At 40.4% G+C, this 14,407-nt stretch overlaps 1 protein-coding gene across 3 annotated transcripts; it reads right to left on the bottom strand.

Annotated features, from left to right (window-relative positions):
- Positions 1-1,012: 1,012 nt before the first annotated feature.
- SEH1L (SEH1 like nucleoporin) lies at positions 1,013-12,127 on the bottom strand. Of its 3 annotated transcripts, none has more exons than XM_063397038.1 (9): positions 11,936-12,127; positions 10,436-10,486; positions 9,281-9,427; positions 8,650-8,861; positions 7,864-7,962; positions 6,684-6,824; positions 6,248-6,405; positions 5,307-5,457; positions 1,013-1,760 (listed from the first exon to the last, which is right to left on the bottom strand). In XM_063397038.1, exons 1-9 carry the CDS (start codon positions 12,044-12,046, stop codon positions 1,571-1,573), a joined length of 1,260 nt encoding a protein of 419 aa, XP_063253108.1. In that variant the 5' UTR covers positions 12,047-12,127; the 3' UTR covers positions 1,013-1,570. The 3 variants fall into 3 exon arrangements, with proteins under 3 accessions (XP_063253108.1, XP_063253117.1, XP_063253127.1); XM_063397047.1 differs by having other exon boundaries at positions 1,536-3,328; XM_063397057.1 differs by having other exon boundaries at positions 1,536-3,395; positions 11,936-12,125.
- Positions 12,128-14,407: the final 2,280 nt, after the last annotated feature.

Below are 14,407 nucleotides of genomic sequence, written 5' to 3'. Positions count from 1 at the left end.
GTGTATTGCAGTTGTAATAGTGTTGATAATTTTTTTTTTTTAATTATTCATTCTCCCTCAGAGGAATAGTTACTTTGCATGCACCATTTAAGCATTATCTTTTAATCATGTAACATTTCTGTTTACCATACAAAGTTGGCATGGTTTTGTGTTAACTTTTTCCGGTAAAGGTATAACATTTTTTTTTTCTTTCACACTTCAGTTCCTGTTGGCTGGAATGTATCAGCAACCTCCCTCCACACATGTTCAGCAAGCACATTCTAACACCAGTGTACCTCATGGGTTTTTATATTAAAAGTTAATTCCTCAGAGAGAAATAAACAAATGTGGTGGATCTGAGCAAATGAAGTTTTAGGAATACAAGTAAACTCACAGGAATTTGTCACTTTGGAAAGATACAAGTTGCCCTTTCCCTTACCTCTTGGTAGTGGTCTAGTCCACTAGGAAACATGGTAAGTCCATTTTGAAGCACATTGAAATGTATCATTACACTTCGGGTTTCTGCTGCACAAAGGCCTCCTCCTTCCCTCCCCCTCTCCCAGGATGTGCCCAACAACCTCAGCAATCCCCTCCTGTGCAGGAATGCTGCCCCTGGGCAGTGCCAGGCATTCCTTGTCCAGCATTACCTTCCTGCCTGTCTGGCACTGGTCTGAGTCAGTGCCATGCGCTGATCCACAGCACAGCCGATCTTCCTGTGCTGACACATCAGAACAGACGTGACATTTTTCAAGCCAGCAGTCTTTCTTCAAATTGTCCTGTTTTAATTCAATCACTGGAAAAGAATTGAGAAATGGGAAACCCAAGAGCTCTAGCAGTCTACACAGACCCTCAGAACACCAACAGGAAAAGTCAAAGCAGACCTTGTGGCACAGACCAGGAATATGGAGCTGCACATCAAGAATAGCACAAAAGCATAGCTGTGAGAGTGGACACCTGAATCAAAAAACCACCTTCATCAAGAACCTATTCAAAAAGAAAAAAGCTTATTACAAAGGAAAAGCATACAAATACAGACCTTTCAGAACAAGTTTATTAGTCAACCACCATTATAAAATTTAAATATTTATACAGCAAGATGGAAAAATCTTAAGTAACCAAACGCTTCCAATTATTTTGCTGCAGTATACACAGGAATGGTTTTGTTTCTTTAACAAGCTGATCCAACATCATTCTTCACTCACAAGTGTCTTGGAGCCATGTCTAATTTTGAGAATGTGTTTCACATGTAAACGCAGTATACGAAAAGAAAAAAAATTAAAGACCACACTGAACTGATTTCAAAAAGGAGAGAAAAAAAAAGGACAGGCACATGGAAGTCACCTACTCCATAAAGAGCTTGTGGCCAATACTGTTTATATATGTTGCCAAAATTCAAAGGGTACAAATTAAACTGGTTGTTGATACACAAACAATATGTTCTAAATGTTGTTTTGCAAAACATGCATGAATTTCCCACATTTTAAAAAAAGTCTTCTGTACCAGAGAAGGAATACAAAGGAAGGAATACAAAGAAATGGAAGCATCACAAACACCAGAATAAGGCCCTTCAGAATTTATTTCAAGTAACATATTAAACCCCTTCATTCTCAGGTAAAAGATTAAGAGGCCGAGACACACATCGTCTGCGAGGGTGAGGATACTGGAGGTTGGCAGTGTCAGCATCACAAGACTGTTCTATCAGAGGAGGAGGAGGAAGGAGCTGGGCGTGGCTGGACCATCTCGATCCAGCCCGTGGGGAATCCAGAGGGGGAAAGAAATACCTGAAACAATTAAGAAAGGAACAAAACACCAAAACAAAAAAAACCAAAACAAAACAAAAAATGAAAAAAAATAAACAAAACAAGAAAAGAAGAGAAAGGTAGTAAATACAAGGAGAACCAAAGGGGAGAAAAGACATGCTGGAAAAAAAAAAGGCTTTAGTATATCCATGCCAAAACCAATAGAACATAATAGCAGAAATCAAGGCTTGTAATTCAAAACAAGACAAATCTGGAAACTCTTCTTTAAAGCAAAATAATAGCCTTTTCCGCTGAAATTCATTGAAAATAATACCATAGTCATAGTCCTAGTATACATTTTTACAGAAGAATGGATTGCTTTGGAAATTAAAAGGGTGGTGTAGTACAGCTATTAACAGGCTTTCATGCTCCCAGAATTTCTGTGATTTGTTAACAGCTTTCAGTAATGCTTTGTGACACAAAATATACATTAAATATCATCCAAGTACATTTGCTGCATATGCAAATAATTCAGATTAACCTCAGAGCATTTCTAGGACAGACGTAAAAACATCAGTTTTTACATTAATTATATACATTTACAGAGAATAACTACTTTGAATGAAATACAGTCTTTGTATCTATTTACATATATCTGCAAAATCCTCAGTGTAAATTCAAGATTCTTGGTGAACGCAAAATTCAGAATTATGCTACTCTATGTCATTTTGCTGCTGTTTTTATTAAAACTTACCCGTAACACTTGTGCATTTTAGTATAACTATATTATGTTTTCTGTCTTGTTTACAATTCTGTGGACTTATATCAAAGACTAGCTATCAGTTTATTAATGCAATTATGGACAATTAACAACAAGTTGCATTTTGGTTTATAACTGTATGGCTAAAGTGTTTGCACTTTTCAAGGATACTATGTTTAGAGAATTTAAGTACTCCATGTAATTGTAATTATTACCATAGGAATGTACAAATATGTAACAGAAAAAGTATTTCTCTTAGGATGAGGGAAGTATGACAGTACTTACAAAACATTTATTTGAAGTCATACTAAAGAATATAAATGAAGCAATACCAAACTACTAAAAACCATCATCTGTACAATTGTCAAAACAGTTTTCTTACTCCTTTAGAACAGTTGCATGTATTACAAAGCAGTTACAACCTTGTAATGTTTAGGAATCTTAATCAAACGCTGAACACTCTGAAATGCAAAACAAATTGGTTCTCAAAACAATTTTAATGAAAGTTATTGTAATGGTCGTTTCCCTCCTCCCATCCCAATCAAGGACAAAATTTCTTGGTTTTAATCATGAACTATCTTTTAATTTAACAAGCTTTCAAAAATACGGTCTGATGGAAGTTTTGGGGGTTGGGTGGGTTGATTATGTTTTTTTCCAAACAAGGTGCCTCTCCAAATATTTTTCTATCAGGCGTTCCATCAGTATCAAACTGTGCAGGCTAGTACAAAAAATGCACACAACGTGTTTTAAAAAGGCTTTTTGAACAGCATTTAGTAGTTAGCAGGCTGCTGGTGTCTTGGGAGAGGTCAAACGGCGCTGGGGAGGGGAAAAAGGAGTTCGTTTTCCATTCCTGTGTGCATGCAACAAGCAGCAAAACACCAAAGTTACTCCAGTTAGCTTGGTATCAGCTCTGCTTTCTGTTAAAAAGGACATAATACAAATGGAGAATGGAAATTGTATCATAAATCTAAACACACAATTACATCAACATAATAACACAGCCCTACTTGTTTATTTCCTAACCATCTACATCACATGTTCTGAAATTTATCAAGTACAAATCCAGTTGGGCCATAGAGCTTTTATAATCTTTTCCAGACCTGCCTGTGCTATAGCTGCTTTAAGTGTTTAAACATATAGATATGATAACCTGTAGAGTCAGAGCCACAACAAGTTAGGTGTGGGATACCTATTCAGTCAAGTGTCAGTGCAGGAATCTTTATCAGCGTGTTAACACTAACACAGAAGTTAGTAACTGGCCAGTATCATGACCAAAGAAAGCACGTAGTCAAGTGTGCATCTTTAATAACAAGGCTCAATCCTAGGACAAGACACTGCACGTCTGGAAATTCCACAGCCACTGACTTATTCTGGAAATAACATTGTGTTGCAAATTGAAGGCAAGAATAATGTATTAAAAACCAGAACACACCGCCTTCCAAAACACAGACCAACGAAGGGAATGAAAATAATGCTAGAAGTCTCAGTTTGACAATGGCTTAGCACCCAGTTCAGGGACAGGAGAAGAGCCACCGGTGGGGTGGGGACGGTTAGTCTTGGTGGCAGCACAGTCTTAGATAAGGAGATTGTGAAACCACACCCTATGCTAAAGAGCTGAAGACAGCCTGCATTTCCCCACAGGAGCCCAAGCAAACACAGCTACCCAGCTCTGGATACACCATTTCCAAGGCAGGGCTGCGTTTCATTTGCTACGCTGCAAGTAGAACCTGGAACCATGACAACGTCACTCTGCTGCCCCTTCTTGTAGGGACAGGGCCCATTATCACCTTTGCACTCCCATTTATCCTGTGAGGAAAGTGTGAAACCCGCCCTCTGTTCAGCGGGGCTAGGCATCTTGAACTGCCACTCAGAACTGGCTGCTGAAAGGGAAAGAGGGGCAGGCTGGTGCCACCCTCCTAAAGCAAACTTCACTGATAAGCGTTCCAAACTGAAAAAACCCCACAGGAGTAGCTGCACACGGATGGAAAGGGAAACTATCCCAAGGCATTTGAAACAAAGTGGCCACAAAACTTGGAAACTGCTGCTGTAGAATCTGGCCACACCTCATCCTTATATAGGACTTACAACTCAGTGGAGCTGACTGTACACACTACACCAGACAGATGCAAGACTCAGCGTATTTCTACATTTCAGTGTGCACAAATGAAAATGATTTTTCAGAAGAGGCAGTAAAAATTACCTACTAGAAAGCAACCATTACAAAATAAAAATCTAGCAGAGATTATTAAGGCAAATTATCTGCAATATGAATGCCACATGAGGAAAATTTTAAAAACCACAAAACTTTTATTCAATTGATGCTACACACCTGCAAAAACCAAGTGTCAAACTAACACTAATATTTGATTGTTGAAACCATATGTTATTAAATAGCTTTTCTTCCTTCCCTTCTGCTACATTATCCCAGGGAAAACCAGAATTTGTTGCTGGTATTTTTGCTTCACTTTTAAACTCATATCTAAAACAAAAGGGCAGTTATACACCAGTAGTATGAAGCTTCTCCTTTGAAACTATTTCAGAAACGTTGTTTTCAATAATATGAAAGGATTAAAAATGAAAATGAAAATTTACATTGCTTATTTATACAGACTGATTCATTCAGTGTGATTTACTGTTTTGTTCATTTTCCTCTTAACACTGGTATAGCAGACAAGCCACAGAGCAAAACCATAAGAGCTTGTAGAAATATTTTAAACACTTTTAACAATTTAAAAACATGTAAAACGAATATGAGAGCTACATGAAATGAAAAAGATTCAGAGAAAATACTTTTTACTGAAAATCAATCTGTCTACTAATTAACCTACCTGCTGGCAGATGAACCATTTAGTGAATTCTGCAGACTTGTATTGGCTGAACCTAGAGAGGCATTAAAAATTCCCTGCTGAGAACTACCATTCACTGGGCTCCCGTTACCTTTCAGTATCCCAGTACACTTCCAGTTGTCCATGTAATTAGCTGCAAACACAGATATATACAAACTGTTAGTTTCTCTTCTGAAGCTCAGCTTTCCCTACAAATATACTTCAACTGCCCCACACCTGGTGTGAATCACAACTAAACTTCAATACCAATATATAAATTCCAAAAAGCTGAGAATCTGGCCCTTAGGCTGCCTAATATTCTCTACCTGTCCATAATTTAAAACTCAGCTTCCAACTATTACAATACTGAGGAACAAATGAGAATGTATAAGGTAACTGCCAGTGGGCTTTTGTTGTTGTGGGGATTTTGGTGGTGGTGTGTTTTTTTTGGTTTTTATTTTTTTGTTTTGGTTTGGTTTTGGGGGTTTTTTGTTGTTGTTTTTTTGGGGGGTGGGGTTTTATTTTTGTTGGGTTTTTTTGTTGGTTGGTTAGTGGAGGGGGTGCATGTCTTTGTTTGTTTTCTTTTAAAAATGGAAACAGAAAAAAACCATTTGCCTGGACATTGTGACCAAATGTAGATTTTCTAGGTTGGGCAGCAGGAAAATATCTCTTACTTTTTTTAAATGGCAACTTTATGTAGCTCTAGTTTGGTGAAATAATTTCAGGGTACAGTAACAAGTATTCCCAGCAGCCTAAATCATGCAAGTATTTTGGCCCAGAAAGTTATTTCTGAATTCTGTTTTTCTTAAACAGAAATAAAGAAAAAATATCTATCTTTCACAAATCTAAAATGGACACTGACTCCAAAATTATGTTTTGAGTAAAATTTCTCAGGTACATTCAGCAGATTACAAAGTCAAAGTGTTTCAGGTGGGTGACCTTACCCTTCCAGAGCCTAACACAGCCATCATCACCAGAGGAGGCAAGCACTGTTCCTGTAATATTCCAGCTCACTCGCCACACCTGCGAGTTGTGATTGTCAAACTGTGCCACAATATGAATTTCAAATTTTGTTAATCCTCCTGATGAAGTCAATTCTTTCCTGTTTAAGAGAAAAGTGACAGTTCTGCACATAACTGTCCAAAGGTGTGGGCTTGAACATATGGCAGAGAGAACTACATCTTTCTAATAACAACTATTATTAGATTAGGTATTCGAACAAAATTACAGACTTGCTCACAATCTTGTTACCTTAAAAACCAGGTTGCTAAAAACCATCCTGCATACACCAAGTTATTATTTTTGCTTTGCAGAGACTATTTGAACAAGATTGTATAGTATGCATCACATCACACCAAACCATCTTCCTCTAAAGCTCACCTCAGAGGTTTTAGTGTGAAGATTCGTACGTCTTTGGTTGCTACAGCCAAGATGTGGAAGGATCTTCCCAGATTTGGAGCAAATGCAATATCATGTACAGGATCCGTGACTGTCATCAGAGCTTCTGCTTTGGCATATTTCCTGTACAGTGCAAGAAATTAACCTGAATGCCATGAAAATTGCCAGTGATGCAAATGATATAAACCAGATACAGTGGAAATGGGAAAAAAGGGTTAAGTACGCATGATAAGACTTGCAAAAATAAAAGTATTTTTTAACATAAATTTAAGCAATAATTTCAAGCAGATTTCTTCAGAAATGGAATCTATTAGATACAGTAGCCACTAAGTACAGCATGCTACAGTACTGTAGTCATACAACAAAGCAAGAATTGCAGTACAAGGAACATTTTTGTCGACAATTCAAAGAGAGAAATAAAAAGAAATATTCCATTCACAGATCTAAATGGAATTTGCATTTCAGTAACTAAATTTTCCATGCTTTTAAGCAGACCACTGTCTGCCTCCTCTGCCATATGATAAATACATATTCCATTTTCTTAGTAAGTTAAAGTAACTTTATTGTTAATGCATGGAGAGCATTGCCTGAAGCTGGGCATAAAATCCACAGAACACTCTGGCTCCTTTCCCACATCGATCACTCCCAATCAAAGACAATTTCTCTGTTATTTAATTGGAAGTGGTGGTGCACAAACTTGCCTTTTCTGGTTCTGTGAACTCTTGACTGTACAACGTGAAGTTTGACAGACCGTGAGCAATTCACAGCGCTTTCTGTCATTATAATCATGCCTTTAAAATCATTGTAAGGTGGTTTTGAACAAAACAGTGCCTCATGCAACACAATTCAAATTTCAGCTCTTAACTCCTTGTGCAAAATTAAACATATAATTTAGCAGACACAGAAACAACAACTCTCCCTTTGAAATGCTGGTAAGAACACTGACATTTCTGCACTGCCAGAGAATAAAATTACCAATATCATTTCTGTTAGCATCAGTTACCATTCTGAGGTCTCCCTCTCTTTTGCCACCCAATGGATCAGAGACAAAATTAAGGTATTATTTACTACTCCACTCCACATCTAATGATAGGAATAAAAGGCCATATATTATAAACAACTTCACGATCCCACAAATACTATATATTGTTATTTAGCATACCTGGTATTTTCATTATATTCATAAATTTGAACCTTAGCCAGTATATTTGGACTGTTGTCATCACTTCCTACAGCTATCATTGGAGAATGTGCTCGAGAGCTAAAAGGTGAAAACAAATACCATTATGTTTACATATTATATATATATATATATATAATATTTATATATATTTCCCATAGAAAGTCCACCAAGCCATTTGTTAAATTTCAAACACATTATCTCTAGAGAAAACAAAACACCACAAAATATCACAATGAAAAAATCACAAAGAAACATGAGTGAAATGCTATTCACAGTTACCACTATCTTCACCCTGTTGTCTCAAAAGCCCACTCTATACACTCACTAAGGTACAATCATTAGACAACATTATTTAGCTATTCAAGATGATGTTCTCAGAGAGAATAATTGATTTTCTATAACAGACTTCATCTGCAGTCTAGTATTTGCCACAGGTTTCATGGCAGAGTCTGCATTCTTTGCAGTGCTTTTAATGATTGATTTAGTGATATTTCATTCAGGTTTTGGAAGATAAATCGCATAAGCTAAATGTAGATGAATTCTAGTTTTTAAATCAACCTTATCATGCAGGTGAATGCCTGTACTCTGAACCCTCAGCACAGACTACTGCTAATGAACAGAACAGTAACTGGATCAGCAGGACACATCACCATCCACAGGGAAAGCCACTAAGTGCTTCTGGACAACCAGAAACCAAAGCAGTTCAGCTTCGAATGTTTTTTCCCTTCCTGTTACAGCCATAAAGTAAATGTTTCAGTAACATACCTTGAAGGATTCCAAGAAATACAACTGCAGCTGAGCTTACAGGAGATTTCATGCTGCAATGACCACTGGCTGAGATTCATCACATCTGGAGCTTCATAGATCCTTACAACTCCATCTGCTGAACAGGTTGCTAACATAAGCCCCATGTGCTTGGGAGCGAACTTCACATCTGTAACGGATGTCCTGCTGTCTACTAGAGTGGTCCTCTTGACCTGCAAAGAAATTTCCATCAAAAAATTATTCCCTAAGGAAGGCAAATCAAAGTCTGAAAACTCCATTTCACAAGACTGCTTGCATCTTCTACCAAAAAACTTCCCTCCCAAACCTTTTCTATGGTTTGAAAGATAAGTGAGGACAGCCAGTGTTATTTGAAATGATCTCTTGTCAAAGAAAAACCCAACTTTAACCCTACTACTGTAGGTGGGAATTCGTGTCTGCAAGTTGTTTTCCAGGGAACATCTTATTATGAAACACCAATAATAGTGACACCAATTGGTCTGAATGTAACCAGCTGTTTTCCTCAAGCATTTCAAATGCTTTAAAAATACTTACTTTGTGTTGGAATGTTGCCACAAAAGAACACAACATAGACAAAATCAGAAACTTTATAGCTGTAGAAAAGAAATCTCACCCAGTGACTCTGGCCTCGGAGTTTATCATTTGACTCTCCCACTATTTCTTCCCATACAGCTGCTGTTCTATCAAACGAGCAGGAAGCCAGGACCTGCCCAAATTCAGGATGGGCCCATGTCACACGCCAAACGGATCCACTGTGGGTCTGCAAGATAACATCAGAACACTGTGGAGAAGCAAACCTACTGCCTTAGGCCAAGGAACCATACACTTTCATAACTTTCTGAAGAATAAAATTCTAGGAAGTAGTAACACTGTTTCTTTGAAACCTTGTTCTGTTACACAGTTACATAGCAGCTGTTGCAGTTCTTGAGTCCAACCAGCACTGCAAAGTTGTTGCTCTTACTGTTCAAAATGCAATAATTACAAGTGTATTTCAAGGCATTATTTATTACTACTTTAATTTCCAAACTATGATTCTGCCTTGATACAAAAAGTACAGTTCTGTTCTCAATCAAATTTCAGCCATTACCATGTTCACTTCTAGATTGCTTGTACTTTTCAAAAGCACTTGCAGAAGATTATTCATCTTATTTTTAATATGAAGCTCCTCTTTCATACCTAGTCAACACTCCTGTCTTAAAGAAAGGGAATTCAAAAGCCTCCCCTGCATTGCAATTTACAGGGATGAATGCATTGTGGTCCTATTAAATACAAGTTTAAGAACAATTCAGAATCTGAATGCACTAATTATCCAGATGAAGCAAAGCCTCTATATGACACGGTTCCCAGAAAGGTTTTGGAGAACCAAAAGCAGAGGTCAGATACTGTAACACTTAACAGCCAGACATCTTCCTTTCATTTTTCCCCCTTCTATGTTTTTTTAAGTCTTACTGTACGCAAAATATTCAATTAAAAATTAAGGTACTGTTTTCTACTTCCTGAACACCAGTCACTGATAAAGTTTACTGATACTGGAGTCTGCCAACACAACAAGGTACTAACAAGAGCAGACTGCCTGTTAGTGTCTGCTTTAAGTGAGGCACTAGAGATGCTTTATAAAAACAGAGAAAAAGTACTTTACACAAGGCATACAGAATCTACATCAAACCAAAAGCATTTCTCCTCTAAAATTCAGCAGAAATGAAACATGTTTCTCCAAAAACAAAGGAGAAACTACGGTTATGTCTGTGTAATTTTTACAAATACAAACCTTCCAGCTGGCAGTGCAATGCCAATCTCCATTTTCACTTTTGTCCCAGACCTATTGAGAAATAAAAATACAATCATACAATTTGTAAATAAAGCTTACTGGCTAGTACTTTAAAGACACAGCCATTCATATATGTATGTATATATAAATATAAATATATATATATATGTATATATAAAATAAAGAATAAACAAAAATATACACCCACCCACCCCAACATTTTCATCCAGGACACTGTACCTGGTTCAGTACAAACTTGCACTTCACTCAACCATGAAAATATCCCTATTACAAGTAGGAAGAAGAGGCATCACCTGCAAAACTCACTATTGTATGACTTCTATCTCTTTTTAAACAATAAATTACGTAGAAGAGAAATGCTTACAATTCCCAATGCTCCATTCACTTTGTTCCCAGAGTACACTGTTCTGTTCCATTCTAGAGCCCCCAGCATCCTCACGTGCTCAGCTCTGGCTGCAAAACCCTAATGCAGCTCCCAGCACTCATCCCAACAGCAGAGTAGGACAGCAAAATATCCATCATGGTAGTGGGGGAACGGATCTTGCTTCTCTTTGAGATTTCTGCCTTGATTTTTAACCACATGCAAGTCAGTGAACCTTCCCCACGCTTGATTTCCCATACACCTTTATACTTATCAGTTTTTTACTGAAAAATTACGTAGAAAGTCATGAACATAACCAAATGAAAGACACCACCTGACATCATCCTGACACCATGGCTTTGACTTACTCTCTGGGGGTGCCACTTTATGGTGGTTGGTTATTTGCTTGTTAGTCTGTGGTAAGGGAGAGGGGACTGCTTCCTTGTTCTTAAGCCTAATCTACATATGACACAGTTTTCTACGAAAACAGTGACTTTCTCAACCATTTATCTGGATTTAAGAACCATTTATCTGGATTTAAGTATGACTACTCTCTGCAAACTAGATTTCTTAAATTTATCCATGTGTCTCCCGAATATTTGCCCATCCTCTCACTATGCACGAAAAATGGGGAAAACAATCAACTTTTCCCTTAAGTCAACATAGCATGTTACTTTATTTCCTCTAAAGGAATGTAAAAATTAAGGCTTCTAGTAGTCTACGCTTTCCCTTGTCTATCAGAGCACACTCCGGAACACTTCAGCTTCTTCCCATAATAAATACAGATTATTGGCGCTACATTACGAACAGTATTTTCTTCCGAAACTATTCTTTAACAAATACAGATTTGCTGCCGAACAAACAAAACACGCGGCCCGGCTGCAGCCACAGCACTCGGCAATGTTTTCCCTGCCGCAGCCACGGGTCGGAAGCGGAGTTTCCGTGTTTACACGCGTGGCGCGCACACGAACACGGCGTGCATTGTGTGCGAACGCCTCCCGCCCCCCGGCCCGACACCGCCCCGGCACCTCCCGCGGACCGAGCCCTCGGCCCGCTAGGCCGCGCACGCCCGCTGCCGCGACACTCGCCCAGCACCAGGCCCGGCGGCTCCCGCTCACCTTGACGCTCTGGTCGCTGGAGCAGGTGGCCATGCGGCGCCCGTGGAAGTCGAAGGACACATCGTGGATGAGGTCGCGGTGATCCGCGGCGATGCTGCGCGCCACGAACATCCCGCCGCGGCCGCCACGCGCGCGCACGCCTCACGCGGCGGGGCGGGGGGCGGGGCCGCGGCCGCGCGCGCAGCCGCCACAGCCCGCCGAGCGTGCAGGGGGCAGCGCCGCGCATGCGCGCTCCTTCCCACCGCCGGGAAACGCGGGGAAGGGCGGGGCCGGGAGGGGCCGGGACGGGACGGGACGGGACGGGATGGGATAGGATAGGATAGGATAGGACAGGACAGGACGGGATAGGACAGGACAGGACAGGATAGGATAGGATAGGATAGGTTATAGGACAGGACAGGACAGGATAGGATAGGATAGGGCTGGACAGTCGAGGCGGCGGCTGGGGGTCGGGGCGGTGCGGGAAGTTACCGCTCTGCCGCGGCTGACTGCGATATGTATCCTCGCGTAACGACAGGACGAGAGGACATATAACCTCGAGCTGTACCAGGGAAGGTTTAGGTTGGACATCAGGAGAATTTCTTAGGAAAGGTGATTAGGTATTGATACGGGCTGCCCAGAGGGATGGTGGAGTCGCCGTCCCTGGAGGTGTTCGAGGAAGGACTGCAGGTGGCACTGGGGACGTGGCGGTGTTCGGTCACAGTTCGGACCCGGTGATCTCGGAGGTCTTTCCCAGCCGAGCTGGTCCTGCGGTTCCGTGCGGCTGCCGGCCCGGGGCGTGCGGGCTCTCCCGCTCGGGCTGTGCCCGCAGCGCCGCACACGGGGCCCAGAGCGGCTCCGGAAAGCTGCGGAGGTCGCTGTGGTAGTGCAGATCAATACCCAAACAGCGCGGCGCAGTGCGATGTGCTGCGTTGGGTGCGTTAATGATTTACCGGATTAATGAGCCCTGTCAGATGAGCCTTGTGGTGCGAAGGAATGTGAGACCTGCTTCCGTGTCGGGGAAGGATTTGGGAGGATGAAGTGAGTGACCGACAGTGCAGGGAGGAATCCCCAGACAGGTTGAGAAACTCCTATGAGGAAAGGCTAAGAAAATTGAACTTGTTCAGCCTGGAAAAGAGATGGCTTAGAGGCGACCTTCTAGTACCTGGAGGGAGCCTACAAGAAAGGTGGAGAGACACTTTTTACAAGGGTGTGTAGTGACAGAACAAGGGGGAATGGATTCAAACTGAGAATAGCTTCAGATCAGATATTAGGAATAAATTCTTTACCGTGAGGGTAGTGAAGCACTGGAACAGGTTGCCCTGGAAAACTGTAGATTCTCCATCCCTGGAAGTGTTCAAGAGCAGGCTGGACAGGGCTTTGAACAAGTAGGTCTAGGAAAGATGTCCCTGTCCATGGCAGGGGGGTAGGAAGTAGATGGTCTTTAAGGTCCTTTCCAACCAGGCTACCCAATGACTGAAAGTGAGACATGGTGGGTGTTGGATAAGATCCAGACTAAGATCTGGAAGAAGCAGAATAGAGCCTGGCATATGGTAGAAAACACATCAGGAGTGATTGAGCTCTGGTCTATAGGAGATGTAGACCAGTAATGACTGGTCTGTAGTCAGAAGGCTGTGCAAAATAAATTAACCACAGCAAGTGGAGACCCTTGAGGACTCAATACTTTCACCTCTGACCTTACCACCTGTCAAGGAGCCCCTCACTAGAAGAAGCGCTTTCTTCCAGTTTGTATCCTGCAGTATCTGCTCACAAACTGGGGCATGCAGCTCACGGTGCCAATACCTTTTAAATACCATTCCTTTGCTGTATCACTGAGCACAAGACCATTACAGCATCTGGTTTTAAAGCAATATTTCATCTGCAAGCTGTGCCATTTACTGACTATTCTGAAGATAACTACAATAGCAGACTACTATTAGCAAAGAGAAAATAATTCATGCACTGCATTCCATAATGCAGTCAGTAGATTTAGGGGGAAAAAATAATAAAATCATGATCGTGGCAATAAACACCAAAAGCAAATATGTTTTTATTTAACTGGTTTATATTTCAGGTCCAAAACAGTACTGAAGTCATCAGAACACCTCCAGTGCCTTAAAGCTATGATCCAGTTTTCCAATCATATATTAAGTGAAAAGGGTAAAGGATGAAATTCCTGGAAACCAGATATATTCAAATTCCCTGGATTCAAGTCAGATTCAGACCTTTTCTAGAAGATTTTTGGTAACTGCAGCTTAAACAGAAAATTAGTTTTAACATTTTTGAAAAGACTTGCTTCTCACTATCTCATTTAAAATTTTCATGTTCATGGCAATGAGAAGTCGATTTCTGTCCACTCAGTGAGTAGAATTTGTTCACAGATGTCCAAAGTCTTCACAGAATGATAAGCTGTTATGTGCTTGTGAAATAAACCTGACAGTTTGATATTTAATGCATTTGTTTTTGCAAATTGCAAACTACATTCAGTAGGGA

This window comes from Prinia subflava, chromosome 1 (assembly GCF_021018805.1).
Source record: "Prinia subflava isolate CZ2003 ecotype Zambia chromosome 1, Cam_Psub_1.2, whole genome shotgun sequence".
Classification (NCBI taxonomy): Eukaryota; Metazoa; Chordata; class Aves; order Passeriformes; family Cisticolidae; genus Prinia; species Prinia subflava.
Note: the sequence above shows the minus strand (reverse complement) of the source record. Positions and strands in the feature narration are given on the sequence as shown.

Excerpts from the sequence above, each read along its gene's own strand:
- SEH1L (XM_063397038.1), bottom strand. The coding sequence starts at position 12,046 with ATGTTCGTGGCGCGCAGCATCGCCGCGGATCACCGCGACCTCATCCAC. Across the intron at positions 10,487-11,935 it reads CCAGCGACCAGAGCGTCAAG|GTCTGGGACAAAAGTGAAAA; the intron begins GTGAGCGGGAGC and ends ATTTCTCAATAG. Across the intron at positions 9,428-10,435 it reads ATTGCACTGCCAGCTGGAAG|ACCCACAGTGGATCCGTTTG; the intron begins GTTTGTATTTGT and ends GTTATCTTGCAG.